The sequence below is a fragment of the Leptosomus discolor genome, chromosome 7, assembly GCF_034619465.1.
Source record: "Leptosomus discolor isolate bLepDis1 chromosome 7, bLepDis1.hap2, whole genome shotgun sequence".
In the NCBI taxonomy this organism is placed as follows: domain Eukaryota; kingdom Metazoa; phylum Chordata; class Aves; order Leptosomiformes; family Leptosomidae; genus Leptosomus; species Leptosomus discolor.
The window spans coordinates 56122656-56137993 of record NC_141397.1 but is presented as its reverse complement, the minus strand read 5'-3'; the positions used below and the strand labels follow the sequence as shown (position 1 = coordinate 56137993).

The 15338-nt window shown below is 43.0% G+C and overlaps 1 protein-coding gene across 1 annotated transcript; it reads left to right on the top strand.

Moving 5' to 3' along the window:
- Positions 1 to 225: 225 nt before the first annotated feature.
- RFC4 (replication factor C subunit 4) lies at positions 226 to 14737 on the top strand. The gene is made up of 10 exons (XM_086468189.1): positions 226 to 359; positions 979 to 1057; positions 6793 to 6872; positions 8062 to 8181; positions 9062 to 9205; positions 9493 to 9613; positions 10219 to 10344; positions 11921 to 12001; positions 13743 to 13859; positions 14597 to 14737. Exons 1-10 carry the CDS (start codon positions 226 to 228, stop codon positions 14690 to 14692), a joined length of 1098 nt encoding a protein of 365 aa, XP_086324315.1. The 3' UTR covers positions 14693 to 14737.
- Positions 14738 to 15338: the final 601 nt, after the last annotated feature.

Below are 15338 nucleotides of genomic sequence, written 5' to 3'. Positions count from 1 at the left end.
CTCTGTGGTTGGCCCTCGGCAAACGGAAGCGGCCCCACCCTCGGTCTGCTGCGGGTTGGCGGGAAGGGCTGGCGGGGCCTGTGGTGCGGTGGGGTCGCGCGCCGCGGCTGTGTGCGCCGTGCTCGGCCTCACGGCTGGGCTGAGGCGGGAGGCGGTGAGGGGAAGGGGGCGGCCGGGTCCGGTCCAGCCCGGCCCAGCCCAGCCCAGCCCAGGCCGGCCGGAGCCATGCAGGCCTTCCTCAAAGGCCCGTCGTCCATCAGCACCAAGCCCCTCACCGTTAAGGAGCGAGGCGCTGCCGGCGCAGCGGGGAGCAGCGGGGAGGGCAAGAGGCTCAAACCGATCCCCTGGGTGGAGAAATAGTAAGGGCCTTTCTGGGGCATTGAGGTTGCTGGCTGGGGTGCCAGTGGCTTGGTCGTGGGGGGGTTTGGCTCTGGAGAGGGTGTGTGAAAGAGGGAGGGGTGTGTAGCAAAGGGGGTTGCAGCTGTAGGTGTCTGCGGCAGGGAGTACGGCTTTAACTGTTTGTGTTATGAGGGGAAATCAGCACTGTGAACTAGTGTAAGAGCCCGTTGTTGGTGTTACTGAGCAGAAAATGCCTCCATTGCCCATGTCGAGCAGTGCAGTTTCATCACTGTGGCTTGGCGCAGAAGCGTGTTAAATGCATCGGTTTTGAGAAGCCTTTGTCAGCTCACAAAGTGGTAAAATTTTGCAGCCTGCCGTACAGTTCTGCTTCCAAAAACAACTCAGGCAGGTGTTTACAGTAGAAATAAGCAAATAACTTCCTGAGAAACGAGGTCATTTTCCATAATACAGACCAGAGGCATTAGACAGGTTTCCTGTTATGATTTTGATCTTAGCTACAAAATTTGCTGTAATTCTTTGGTACCTGATGTAATCAGAAAGGGAAGCATTTTTCTTAATTTCAGTTTTCTTCTGAAACTTTGTTAGATAATAAATTGCATTTAATGTCTTTTTATTTAGTCGCCCCAAAAATGTGGATGAAGTTGCCTTCCAGGATGAAGTTGTTGCTGTGCTGAAAAAGTCCTTGGAAGGTGCTGATGTGAGTGTAACGATAGCATCTAACCAATTGATTTAGGCAGAAACTTTAGCCTGTGGTAAAGAAAGCTTCTCTTTCTTAACTCAGCAATGATCATTTTTACAGTGGTGCTTTATGAACAAGCTAAGTGGCTTCCTTTTAATATGTTGTGGTATCTGTGTAAAATTCGTGGTGTTTCCAGCCCTCTAAATGTTGTAAAATTGTCAGATCTGTGATGCAGTTTGGAATCTTTCTGGAAAAGCTCGATTGCTAAATTTCTTGTCAATAGCTTCAAACCTAGAAAGGCTTTTGTTGTCTCTGCACTACTATTCAGCTAGTACTTTTGACATTCCTGTTTAAGAGGAGAGGGGGATTTTTTTCTTTCATAGAAAAGTTTCTGGACTAAATAACTCTAGTGATCTATCGGTGCTTCTGTGAAACTGCTAAACATTAAAACAAATATCCTTTTTACTGGTGAGGGAAGTTTAAGTTGTAAGTGCCAGGTCTACTACGTAGATGGTGATCACCAAACTTTTTGGGTTAAGGTTTCCAAGTAAGTCTTTTTGGTTTTAAAAAGCTAAGCATGACTTCACTGCAGTGTTGGCATCTGTGACCTAAGAATATAAAGACGATGAGCAGAGTGTTTTCAATTGCTTTTATTTACACTTGCATTTGCTTTCGGATAAAAATTTAGTAAATATTCAGTGTGAATAATGGTTATTTCCTCCAAACCAGGTGATGGGGAGGTGGAAGGACTGCAAGGAGAAATAAAGTATGTACCCAAGAGATGGCTGTGCTTTTTTGCAAATCTGGGCAATTCCTTCCTTCGTACATGCTGAGGCTTTTTTTGCTCCGTGTTTTGCCTAGAAGGGTCATCCTTGTGCTCCAAAAGCTCTTTCTGTTTTCATGGGCTGCTAACGGCAGCTGAAGTGGTTACAAAAATGACATTTGTGATATGGCTGTCGGCTCACCAAGACCTAAAAAAACCAATTTGGACCTTTCAGAGTTTTAGGCAAGAAGCCTTTCACTTTTTGTGTGCTCTGATGCGCAGTATGCACCTTTGGTATTTCAACACTTTAGCTTGAGACAATTTGCTCTGCAGTTCTGATTTTGACTAATAGGAGTCCACTTCCATCTGAAACTATTAATTTAATATGAACTTGCAAAAGCAGAAGCACCTTATGTGTTTGAGCTTAGGGAGACAAAATGATATGACAGAACTGGGAAAGACTTTTATCATTTCTTTCTTTAGTTCATGTCTCCAGATTCAGTTTACTTTGAGAACACCGTTGTGATGTGATCTTGTCATGTAATGTTGTGCCCACAGAAATCTGGGTTTTAACAGCAATGCTGCTCTATTTTAGGGTTTGTACAGTTGAGGTAATTAGTAAGGAACTGTTAACAGCTGAGGAGAAATGACGTGCTGCCACCTATTCTGTCTGGCCATATCAGTTGTGTAACATCACTTAGGTGATGGGTTGTGAAGTTCTATTTTGAGCAACAGCTATTTAAAACCTTACAGCTCCTGCATCAGCAGTATTTCTCGGATTATGAGTCTAGTACACTTGTGTTGACTTTTTGCCCCCCTCGAGTTGAAAAGGCAAATTATAACTTCTGCTTATGGTTACAGGCTTTGTATTTTACCATAGCTACCCAAACTCGGCAAGGCATTTGAGAAAGACATCATGCGATTGCTTTAAAAAATGTCATGCTTTAAAAATTTGGCCATTTTTGTTAGATCTTGAGAGGACCCATTCTATCAAAAAGGCAAAAGTGTAATTTAAACTCTGAGGTGGCTGGTACTTATTTCAGAAGTTCTTATTGAATTTGGAGATCTGTTGAGATCAAAGAAACAGCTGTGACAACGCTGTACGTTTGTGTAATGTGCTTTATTTAAACCTTCGTGTTGAAAATGGAGAGCCAGTCCTTTGTTGATTGGCCTCTATTTGTGGGCCTTGGTTTGGGAGCTGCTAAATGGAGCAGGACCTTTAAGTCCCTCGTATGTCTCCATCTGTATTAGCAAGCATCTGTCCTGTTGTGAACTGGGGAGACCAGAGTCCAAGTGGTTTTGAACTGGAGAAGTTGATTTCTGTCTGCCCGGACTATTGATTTGTTGTTGCTTTTTGCAAAGAAACTGACAAGCGTCACAGTATTCTTTGATTTTCATTTGCTTGATGCTATCTTAATGACTGAAAGACTTGGGTGTGGTTTATCATTGCAACGTACATCTTCACTTGTACTGAAACTTCTAGAAAAGGCATTGGGCTTTGCACTATATGCAGTAACTTTCCCATAAGCAGGGTGATGCCTGCAGGTATCCTGCTTACCCCTGGCAAGCACGGAAAAATGGATAACCAGATCAGGTTGCAGTCTGTTTAAAAATACTGCCACAGTTACATAAAGGATTAGGCTGTGCTTGGTGAAAAAGTCATGTAAATGCTGGTGATACCTCCAGTGAGAAACAAGCATAAATGAGATTGAAACAGTAGTAAAGTATGGGTTTAATGGAGTTGGGAAACAGATTGTTATTAAAATGTTTTACCTGCTAATGCTTGTTTTGAGGACGAGTAGAGCGTGAATCAGCACGGAAGCATGAAACTATGAATCTCCATGAAAATATCTACCCTTGCAGTGTGCTAACCTAACATGGTTGTTGGTGAATTTTCAGCTGTCATTGAGTAAAGATTTCGTCTCCCTGGAGCTTTCCTAAAAGATACAGGGGGATAATAATGTTGTGGTATCTAATTAGAATTGAAAAAAATATTTGTTAGTACTGGATGCTGTTTACTTTTTAGTAATTAAGGAAACAAGCAATGAATAACTGGCAGAAAGAGCAGGCCAAATTTGGAATGGATTTATTTGCTATAAATTGGTTGAAGATTGAAATTCTTCTATCTGTACTTTTACATACACAGTTGAATCTGTTCTCTGTGTCTTACCTCAGTTGTTCAAATGGGATGCTTGTTACCAAACTGGTCTGTCTTCATTTGTGGTGGGTTGACCCTGGCCAAAATGCCAGGTGCCCACCAAAGCCACTCTATCACTCCCCCTCCTTAACTGGACAGGAAAGAGGAGAGGAAAAAAAAATAACAGGCTTGTGGGGTTGAGGTAAGGACAGGGAGATCACTCAGCATTTACTGTCACGGGCAAAACAGACTCCATTAAAGGAAAAATGTCATTTATTGCCAATTAACTCAGAGAGGAGTAATGAGAAATAAAGGCAAATCTTAAAACACCTTCCCCCCACCCCTCCCTCCTTTCCCAGGCATAACTTTGATCCCAATTTTCCTCCCTCCTCCCCCCCAGCAGCACAGGGGCAAATCAGGGAATGAGGGTTGGGGTCAGTTCATCACACTGTTGTTTTCTGCCGCTTCTTCCTCCTCGGGGAGGACTCCTCACATGTTTCCCCTGCTCCAATGTGGGATCCCCCTCACGGGAGAAAGTCCTCCATGACTTCTCCAACATGAGTCTTCCCATGGGTTCAGTCCTTCATGAACTGCTCCAGCGTGGGTCTCCTCCATGGTGTGCAGTCCTTCAGGAACCGACTGCTCCAGCGTGAGCCCCCTCACGGGGTCACTAGCAGCAAACCTGCTCCAGCGTGGGCTTCTCTCTCTCCACGGGCCACAGGTCCTGCCAGGAGCCTGCTCCGGTGCAGGCTTCCCACGGGGTCACAGCTTCCTTCAGGTATCCACCTACTCTGGCGTGGGGGCCCTCCACGGGGTGTAGGCAGTCATCTGCTCCACCGCCCATGGGCTGCAGGGGCACAGCCTGCCTCACCATGGTCTTCACCACAGGCCGCAGGAGAATCGCTGCTCCGGCGCCTGGAGCATCTCCTCCCCCTCCTTCTGCACTGACCTTGGTGTCTGCAGGATGTTTATCTCACATATTCTCACTCCTCTCACTCACAGCAATTACTGCTGTGCAACAACTTTTTCACTCTCTTAAATACTTTATCACAGAGGCAAAAAACGCTGTCGCTGATGGGCTCGGCCTTGGCCAGCGGCGGGTCCGTCTTAAAGCCGGCTGGCATTGGCTATATCTGACATAGGGGAAACTTCTAGCAGCTTCGTACAGAAGCCACCCCTGTAACCTCCCCCCCCCCCCCCCCCCCCCCCCCCCCGCTACCAAAACCTTACCATGCAGACCCGTTACACCATTTCATTTTCTGATTATGGATTGTTCACACCTGCATTTTTCTCTGCTTTTTGGATGTCTTTGGTTTTGCTGTTCCCATTCTGTCTGCGTTGCTTGCTATATTCAGCATAAAATTCTCTAATCTAATTTTAGTTGACTCTTTAAAAATAGAGCATTTATTAAGGGCTGGAAATCAAGTCAGACTGAGAGGTTTGTCTTTTTGCTATTGATTGGAGGGGACTCTTGGATTCTTGTTCTAAGTATGTATAACTGGAACACCCCCTATTGTCAAAGGCAGCAGTTTTAAAGTGCATCCTGATAATTTGTGAGAGGGATTACTTGAAATAGTAGTAGAGAAAGCGATCACTTCTATGCTAATTCGAAAGCTTCTTGATTTTGGCCAAAATTTAGTCATGGCTAACTTATACAAATTTGGTTTATGGCTACTTTGTTCTTTGTCCCTGTGTTGCTCTGATAAATTTATGGAGATCAGCCATACTCCCTCTCAGCTGTTGTTTTGCAGAGCTAACTAAATGAAACTCCTTAAGAAAGTTGCTTCTCATAAGATAGGCTCTTCTCTCCTTTAATCACCTTGGGATTTATCATCCTTGACTAAGGATGACCTGAACTGTGTGTAGCTTTCCAGATTAAGCCTTATTAACTCCCTATTAGTATTAATAATTTTCCATTTGTATTGAAAGTGCACATCCTAGGACCACCGTGTTACCCAGGCTTATACTGTTCCTCTGACAGACAAAACAAAGCCAGCTTTTATTTTGTTCCAGCTGATGAATTCCAGACATCTAGCAGATATTTAGTTACATTTGCAAATTGTGAGATTTTATGCTTTGTGCTGCTAAATGTTATCGTATAATTATTACTGCGGTCTTTGCTGTGCTGCTTTCATCTTCCTGTGTCAGCATATTTCTTTAATGCATTCCTATTTTGCATGCTGAGGTTATTAATTAAATTATTTGAAAGATCAGTTAACCTAATCCCTTTGAGAAATGCCACTGGTCTCCTCCTTTGAAAACCCTTGGATGGATGAAGGTATTTGTCAGCGCTGTGCGTTCCAGTCAGCCGTTGTGATGGGCGTGAGGCGATGTCTGCGTTGCACTCGCTGCGCTGGAGCGCAGGCGTTCGCAGGTGGCCTTGTACTTGCTGCAGTGCAGTTAATGGCAGCACGGCATTCTCAGCATGGCTTGAGAAGGTAAGGGAGAGGTAACCCGTGACAGATTTTGTCACAGCTGCACCGCTAGTATGGTCCAGCCTGTTTGAAGGGCATCCTTGGATGAATTGGCATGTTTCTGCAGTCCTGTAGGCTTTAGTGATCTCAGATGTGACCTGGAGGGAATATATCAAAATAAAATATAAAGCAAAGTATCAATTTTGATAGAATGTTTGATGGTGCCACCAAATAACAGCTTGTTCATGCTGTGTTATGAACAGCAACTGTTTGTCCTCCTTGAGAGCACTATGTGCAATGACCTAGAAGTGAAAGACTTGGTGTTATTTACCAGGAGGAGTAGATGTTTTCTGTTCTGTTAGGTGCTCAGATTTTCAGTAGGTTTTCCTGTTTGATTTGTTTATTTGCTTTTCTTAAAAATGGTGCCTTGCTGTTTCAGCTTCCCAATCTGTTGTTCTATGGCCCACCTGGAACTGGAAAGACTTCCACTATTTTAGCAGCTGCTAGAGAACTCTATGGGTAAGCTGGAGTCAAGTTGCTTTGGTGTAAGCGACTGTTACGTGTCTTCTAATCACGTGACGGAGTGCCTCTGGTCACTGCCTGGTCTTGTGTAGCTTCTAGGTCTTTTTCAGGAATATCTTCACATTCTAACTCAGCTCTAACATGAGATTTCTTTCTCATTTGTCCTGTCACAAGTCTTTGGTTTCTGTTACCAGTATAGACTTACAACACTTGAGACCAGCAGCCGTGTAACCCTATAGTAAAGAGTGTGAAAGGAAATGGCTTGCACATGCCTTACTGAACTTCGTAAAGGAATTCCAATTTTAATGGTATATTCAGTAAGTTGTTAGCTACACATAGATTTCAAAGTACTTCATAAAATGTCTGAATTGTAATCTTTACGTTACACACTATTGGATTGTGTCTGGAAGTAATATTAGGAGCCAGACTAATATTCAGCTTGTGTACATTCATCAACTCACTTGTAACACTTGGGAGTCTTTGAGTAGTGAATTCAGTGACCCATAAGCAGAAAAATGGATGAGGTGGTTTGATGTTATGATCAAATCTAATGTTGACTTTAGTACCTCCCCCCTATCCCCATCATTGTCTTTAATTTTTAGCTCATGTGTTTTTGGAGAGAACCACTTCCAGTTGAGTAGTAGGAAGAGAATTCCACATTTTGTGTCCATTTAAATTCCCAGAACTTAAAATCCACTGTATTCATTCTTTTTTTTTAATCGGAGGTGCTGCTGTGTAGTACCACTACTGAAGACTGCCTGTATTATATTTTCTAGATGTTTCTTTCTGGTAGTATTGCAGTGGTGGAGCACTGCCAGTGACTATATCTGGGCATTTTCCTTGTTCTTCCACATTGCTCACAGCATATAACTAGGAAGGCATGTAATATACTGCTCTGAACTTACGAAGCCAACTACCTACTTTTTTTTTTCCCCTGGATAACTGATGTAATTTTACACTTTGTTATTTTCTGCAGTCTGGGAGGCAACTGTAAAAATAGCTAATGGAAATTCATACCTAACATTTAATGATCTCAACTTAACTGTCTTTTAACAAAGTATGTTATTCAGTAATGCTGGCAGAAATAATACCTGCCGTTCAGAAAGGCCAGAAGGGTTGTTGATATGCTTCATAATGTATCATTACAGGAGTTAGCAGCTAACATGTTGTAATAAAAATTTTGCAGGCCTGAATTATTCCGGCAAAGAGTCCTTGAGTTAAATGCTTCTGATGAGCGTGGAATACAAGTGATTCGGGAAAAAGTGAAGGCTTTTGCTCAGCTAACTCCATCTGGAAGCCGTTCAGAGTATGTGCTGGATCAAATCCCTCTTGCGTAGGACAAACCACGTGGTTGTTCTTGTTTAGGTTAACTTTACCATTCTAACGTAAATGGTGGGTCAGCTCTGCCCAGGAGTTTGCAACACGCACAGTGCTTTGGCGAAGCTTTGACTTCATCTAATTTCATGTTGAGAGTTTGAATACCCGGGAGGAACTTTCTAAGTGCTGTTTGAGTTAGAAGAGAGGCAGACAGGGAAAACCCTGAAAGATCAAGCCTTCTGGATTTGGTGATACGCTGTTGCCTTTGCCAATGTTGTCTGACTACCATAGAAAAGCTGCTTTGGGTAAATTGTGGTGGAAATTACTTCTCTAATCTGCAGCATCTCATACAAGATAGGTGCTAGTTTATAAGATGCTAACAAGATTCTGGTGTTAGATGGTGAGAAGCCCTGTGCAGGTGAAGCCGTAGGTGTGGAAAAAGCAGATTGTGGAAAGTAGCAGGAAGAAACTGCATGCCAGGACTGTCTGGCAAGAAATGGTCTTGTGTGCTGAAATTAGTCTGTTGCAGTGTTCTTTGAAGTTCAGGGAATCAGGAAGCCTGTAAAAAGAAGAGCTGCATTAGTTGTTAAAAGAAGAAACTTAAAGCAAGAGTACATGTTTTAAAGGACTCTTGCTGTATTCAAGGATCGGTCTTTCTATGGAAACTCAGTCCTCCCTTCATTACACATTTTAGTCCTTTATCTAAGAATAATCAAAAAAGATTGAACCCCTGAATGTGTTCTGTGTATCAAGTATAAATACTTAAGTAAATATGACTTGCTGTTTGTAGTGATTTTGTTTGTTGGTTTGTTTTTTTTCTTGGTCTGTACATTGCAGGTCTCCTGGATAACAGATTTCTTATTTTTCAGTGGTAAAGTTTGTCCTCCTTTTAAAATTGTAATCCTGGATGAAGCAGACTCAATGACTTCAGCAGCCCAGGCAGCTTTAAGGCGGACAATGGAAAAAGAATCTAAAACAACACGTTTCTGCCTTATTTGTAACTATATCAGCAGGTATGTGTGGAATTTGTTGCTTATTTGTACTTGTTGCTCTTCCTGTGCTGTAGTCTCTTCTTATCTTTTTCCCACTGAGAGGCTGATACCTAGTTTTCATAGTTTTCAGTTCATAGAGATGTAGCTATGTGAAATCTGAGACTGAAGACAATGTTTACGTTTCAACTCTCAGTCTTTACAGCGCTGCAGTTTTAAGACTATGTTGCCCTTTCCTGCCTTGACAGCTTTGTCTATATGAACTTGACCCATGTGTTCATTTACCAGAAACTTCCCTTCCTTTCTTTCAGAATAATTGAACCTTTAACATCTCGGTGCTCCAAATTCCGCTTCAAGCCTTTGTCAGACAAAATCCAGCAGCAGAGGCTACTGGATGTTTCTGAGAAGGAACACGTGAAAATCAGTAGTGAGGTAACTTCATGGTTGCCATGTTGTTTTGTTGTTTAATCCAGTTGTCCTGGTTTGGGCTAAACCAGAACTAATTGTGTTTTAGTGGTCTAACTTTTCAGTTAAGTCTCCTCTGACTAACAGATGAATTACGGGAGCATCTTAAAAACGCACCAAAGATGATAAGGACACAGAAACAAGATGAAGAGGAATCTGATGACTTACATAACTGCACTGTGGTGAAAGGGGCTAAGTCAGCATATGTTTCCAGACTGCTCAGTTGTATTAAATAAAATATATTAACTCATTTAGATACTATCCTCCTTCCATAGATGGGATGAATTTTAAGAGTCTTCCTAAAACCAGAGCGATGACCACCAGAGAAAATGGAAGCAAAACTGTAGGGCTTTTTGTTCTGTGTTGAGTATAGTTGCATTGAACCGTGCTTTATTCTGAAATTGCCAGCACACGTTTGTATTAGTAGAGAGGTCGCTTTGTGTATTGTGCCTATCTGTGACAATCTGCTTTAGGCACTACTTAATGTTTTAAAATCAATGTGCTGAGAAAGTTTACTGGCTTTTAATTAACTGTGAACATACAACTTGGCACTTTCTGACGTTATTTTTCAGGCAGTATCATACCTTGTTAAAGTATCGGATGGAGACTTAAGAAAAGCAATTACTTTTCTTCAAAGTGCCACTCGCCTAATGGGTGGGAAAGAGATCACAGAGAAGATAGTCACTGAAATTGCTGGGGTAAGCTATGCTTTACAGTGTCTCCTGTCATTAGGCTGAAAAGCATTTGTGTAGTAAGTCTGCTTGCTACCTGTACTACCTTTGCTCAAAATTTGATTTAAAAGTCATTTTATACCCATTAGCATTGCAGTGTGGTGCTGATATGCTATCCACCAGAATTTTAAAGACTGCCTGATTCTGTACGCTTATTACATAGCAAGTTTCTAGCCACTTACTCTGTGAGTCAAAGAAAACTGTAAAATAGTCTCGCAATTCAAACTATAGTTGAAATATTCTGCCCATGAATGCAAAATGTATTGCCTTTTGTGGGACAGTAGACTAGAACATCTTTTAGGCGCGTGTGTGTGTGTACACAAGTGTAGATCATTGCAAAGTATGGTTTGGAGGCGCCACAGGGGAATGACTTCCAGTAGCAGCTCATTTTGCACTTAACGCTCACAGTGACAGTGTCCCTTCAAGGATCTGTGTAGATCTTGCTTTTTAACAAAACAGCAGTGATTTCTTCTAGAATGACGGGGACAGGAGAAACCTGGAGAAATAACTTTAATAAAATTAGTGTGAAGGCGTTGCTATAGCAACGACACACTTACCCCCTAAAGCAAGAAATGTGAGATTAGAAGTTGAGGAACTGAAAAATAAATGGGCTTTAATGATGGACATGCTTCCCATGAAGGTGCTGCCACCATAGCTAATTGTGAGGGTTGTGAGGTTTTCACTTTGATGGAACCAGAGGCAATTGTGTGTGTTTTACGGAACTGGTTTAAACAATTTTCTCAGTGAACTTGTTCAGTTTGATGTATCTAGCTGTAGAAACAAGCTGGGTTTCACTTCCAGGTGTCTGTAAATCACAATTTCTAAGAAACCTGGCGGAAGTTGACTGTAAGGATAGGAAAGAGAAGTGTGAAATTCCATCATTGAATAATGCTTGTTTAAACCAAAGGAACCCAACTTAACATGTTCATAAAAACTTCAAGGCCTGGGTCGCACGTAACTTCTGTCACCCTAGAGTGACCTTGGGACAAAAGAGTAATAAGCTTTGAAACCAAACTGTCCAGGCACTCGATGAACAGGAATGACAATGAGTGGAGGGGAAAATGTGGGCAGTGCTCAGAGCTAAATAATGGCATCTGTCAACTTTTTTTCTTCTGATTTATTGTCTGATCTTGTTGCATTGGTCTTTTTTTGTATGTCCCTGGTGCGTCAGTGGAGAGAAAACTGATTTGCTGTTTTGCTTAGGTGTGGAATGGTACAGAAAGCATTGGCTGATCTCATTGTTCAAGTAGGTCCTGGACTTAGTGTCCTGAGTAAGCGATTGGGTGTTGGATTTATGAAAGTGACATTGACAATTCACTATCATCATATAGTTTTTGTTTTAATATCGCCAATATAGGACAAATATTACAGCCTAGCTCTCACTCTTAAAATTTAGCTAGTCTACCTTGCTTGAAAGTGTTTGGGTGTATGGAGGAATGAAATGCTAAAGGGGCCTCCTTCAGAAACAGTTTGTTACTGTAAGCATCAACTTCAATTTTCAATTTACAAAGTTGAAATTAGTAAATGTAACTTCTTGTTACAGGTCATCCCCAAAGAAACGATTGGTGAACTGCTGTCTGTCTGCCAGAGTGGTTCATTTGAGAAACTGGAAGCACTGGCAAAGGTAGAGCACCAAGAGGACTGTAGCCTGGGTATCCTTCTAGGTCGGTGCCCTGCGAATCCTTTGCTGCTGGGCTGCAGCCGAGGAGCGTTTGGCCTCAGGGCAGCTAGGATGCACATTTCGGGAAGCCCATCTTTTACCAGTTACTACTGCGACCTTTCCCTTCTGAGGAAGAGCTGTCGAAGCTGCAAATAAGAGTCCCTACCAATGTGGGTTAAACTGATGACGTGTGGAGCTGTTGGGCTGACTTAGGCGGAGTAGGAATTCCTAGTGGGACACTTGGCTCAGGCCTTTAGAATTGTGTCTTCAGGAGGCTGGACCAGTCTCTGGACTGGTCACCTTCTTTGTTACACAGAAGCTGTTAGTTGAGAGGTATCTCAATAAAGCTGTAGTAAGTCTTCAGTGTTGAGATATTTTGTGTGGATCTTACAGTAGAATTTGTCTTACAAACTGCAGTGACTTAAAATAGATCTTGCTGGAGAGGGCACAAGCTACTGGCTTATAGAGGTGGATTTATTTTCTTTAATACAGAAAAGGTTCTTACTCTGTTTGAAGAATGGGAAATTGCTAATCTCCTGAGTTTAAAGGAGGCTCAGACAGTCTCAAACTGGATTTTGAGTCAAGGAGTTGTGCCTGACAGAGGGGAGCACGCCGTAGTACCATTCCCCCTTCCAGGGAAGTGTTCCGTCCCTGGGGAGAGAAGCCGGTATTGGTCAGCCTCCTGCTTCTGGCTTGGCTGAGCCTCATCGGGTAGTTTTGGCAGGACCTCTGGTTTTGAGTCTGTACATATTCCCCTGTAAACTTGCAGCAGATCTTGGTTGTGTTGTGCAAGGACTTGTGCAGATGTCACTGCCTTACGCTTCCACGGTTGCTTACGGTGATGTCTGAAAATGTGTTGATCTTCAGAGGTGATGGTATGGATTGTCTGAGTCCTTAGAGCTGGTGTAGCCTTTCATCAAACCACGATCTAATCTGATGTAGCTGTTCAGAACTGTTCTCCAGTTTCTAGAGCAGGTACTTCACGGTGGGGTTTTGTTTCAGACCTTAGTGCTCAGTGTGCAGTTGGCACAACTTGGGTACGTCTGTCAAGTGCAGCTCTGCTTTGTGCTGTGCAGCAAAATAAAATTGCAGCGACTCTTTTGCTGTTTTCATTTCTGCCTAAATGGCTTCATGGACTCAGTAACTGCTGGTTTTGTAACTGGGCACTACTGATGTAAAAAGAAAGCTATCTTTAGTTGCCATGCTTTTTGTTTTATTAGGAAAGCTTTGGCCTTACAGATCTCTGTATGCCTGAGGCTAGCAACTGCCAGATGAAGAAAACAAATCAAAGTAGGTGGCACTTTAAAATGCGAAGGCTGTGAAACTGCCACATGATGCTGTGGATGCTCAGCTTTCCTAATTTTAGAATCAGATTGGACAGGTTCAGTGGAGGTTGTTAAATGCTTAAAATGTCTCTAGCTCACAAAATCCCCGAGATGTAAATTGTCAAGAGCTGGAAGAATATTTGAGCAAAACTGTTGCCATGTGCCCGCCGTGCTCTTGCAGTCGTTCCAGGGTGCTCACTTTGAGTCACTGTCAGGCGGATGCTGGACTGTGCCAACAGCTGACTTGGCCTCTAAAATGTAAAGGTTCCATAATAAATTTCAGTGCACTCTCAGTTCAGACATAATTTTTCAGGTTGGTTTTCCAGTTTGTGGTGTTTCTGTTGCCAAATTATTTCCATTTTCCTCTCTCCCTGACACAGAACCTCATAAATGAAGGGTATGCTGTGGCTCAGCTTGTAAACCAGCTGCACGATACTGTTGTGGAGAGCGAAGATTACAGCGACAAGCAGAAATCTGTCATAGTTGAGAAACTTGCGGTAAGTCTGCAGCTTGAGTTAAAGAAACCTGACACATTAATCTCCACTGATTGAATTTTTTTGTAGCCACTCTCTCCCAGGAAGTATACAGAAAGATTTATTGTGATTTTTAGTTCTGAATATTTCTTGGTAGAACCTAAATTTTTGTCCTGAGAAATTTCATGAGAAGGAATTGAAATCCAGTGAAGTGAATTATTAGCCATATTATATTGCTGTAATGGGACTGGCTCAAGAGGTTTGGGGATTGTTTGGATTTTTTAATATTAGGTGGGAGAGAAAATGAAGATGAGATTAAGTCAGCACTTAGAAGCTGTAAAATGCAAGTTTTTCTTCTGGTGTTTAAAATATGCCTTTTCAAAAAAAGAAAAAGAGGCAATTAACTTTCTGAATTTTGACCAAGATGAAGACAGCAGTGGCGGAGGTTCTGCTGCAGTCCCTGAAGAAAGGCAGATAGAGTTGGTGGCCTGCAGGGTGATGCTCCTGGCAGGCAGTGGCAGAGCAAACAGTGCCTCCCTTCAGCCGTCAGGCCTTGGCCTCCTCAAGGAGGCGCAGGCTGGGAGGTCCCGTTGTTCCCCAGGGTGGTGTGAGGGGTGGGGGCATGCGACTGCTGGAGCAGTTGTCACCACTTGAGTAGCCGGCTGGCCAACTTCACCTGGGTGCTCTCCATGGTAACCTAAGAGCAGCTGTCCTGAGCACCACTGTGTTAAGAGGGTTTTACTTCCCTTTTCTGTTTGCAGGAAGTAGACAAATGCTTGGCAGACGGTGCTGATGAGTACTTGCAGCTGATGAGTCTCTGTGCCCTTGTGATGCAGCAGCTGACCCAGAACACTTGACTCCTCCAGCAGTGGAGTAGAGCAGCTTTTTGTTTCATGGGTGGCTGAGAGCAGGGACCCATGGACTTTTGTACTGGTTTTTGCAATAAAAGGACTGCTCAGCAGTTGGAAAAACTCATGCTGGAGTACTTGATTTTATTTTTTTTTTACTTGAAAGAGCTCTCTGGCTGCTGAGGGACCAGTAATGCTCCTGTGCATACACATAGTACTTGCACACAAAAAGGTAAATGCACCAAAAATAAATGTGTCCTGTACTTAAAGTCATTGTCAGCTGAAGGCAGGAAAAGAGGATGTTGTTCCTTTTGGGCTTGGGTTTGAAAGCATTCAGCCTGAGCCCAGCTCCTGAGGAGGTGTGTCCAACCCACCTCCATCTTCTATCAGATCAGCCCTTTAGCATGAAAGGCTGCACAAACCACTTTCTACTAAATGTATTACCACACTCTTGTTTTTATCAAGTTACTCAAGAAAAAAGGTGGGGCAGCCTCGGACCTGGGGCTCTGGTCCTCTCAGGTGCTGCTCTGAACCGCTTGGATTCTGGTTACCTGGCAGTCACCTGCCTGTGGCCATAGAACCTGGGGCCTGTGCTGCTCATGAAGCCAGCCATTTTCTACTCGGATATCAGAGAGGGTAGTTCAGTGTCACCCCT

Coding starts and splice junctions, on each gene's coding strand:
- RFC4 (XM_086468189.1), top strand. CDS start 226: ATGCAGGCCTTCCTCAAAGGCCCGTCGTCCATCAGCACCAAGCCCCTC. Junction 6,873..8,061: donor GCTGCTAGAGAACTCTATGG/GTAAGCTGGAGT, acceptor AAAATTTTGCAG/GCCTGAATTATTCCGGCAAA. Junction 9,206..9,492: donor ATTTGTAACTATATCAGCAG/GTATGTGTGGAA, acceptor CCTTTCTTTCAG/AATAATTGAACCTTTAACAT.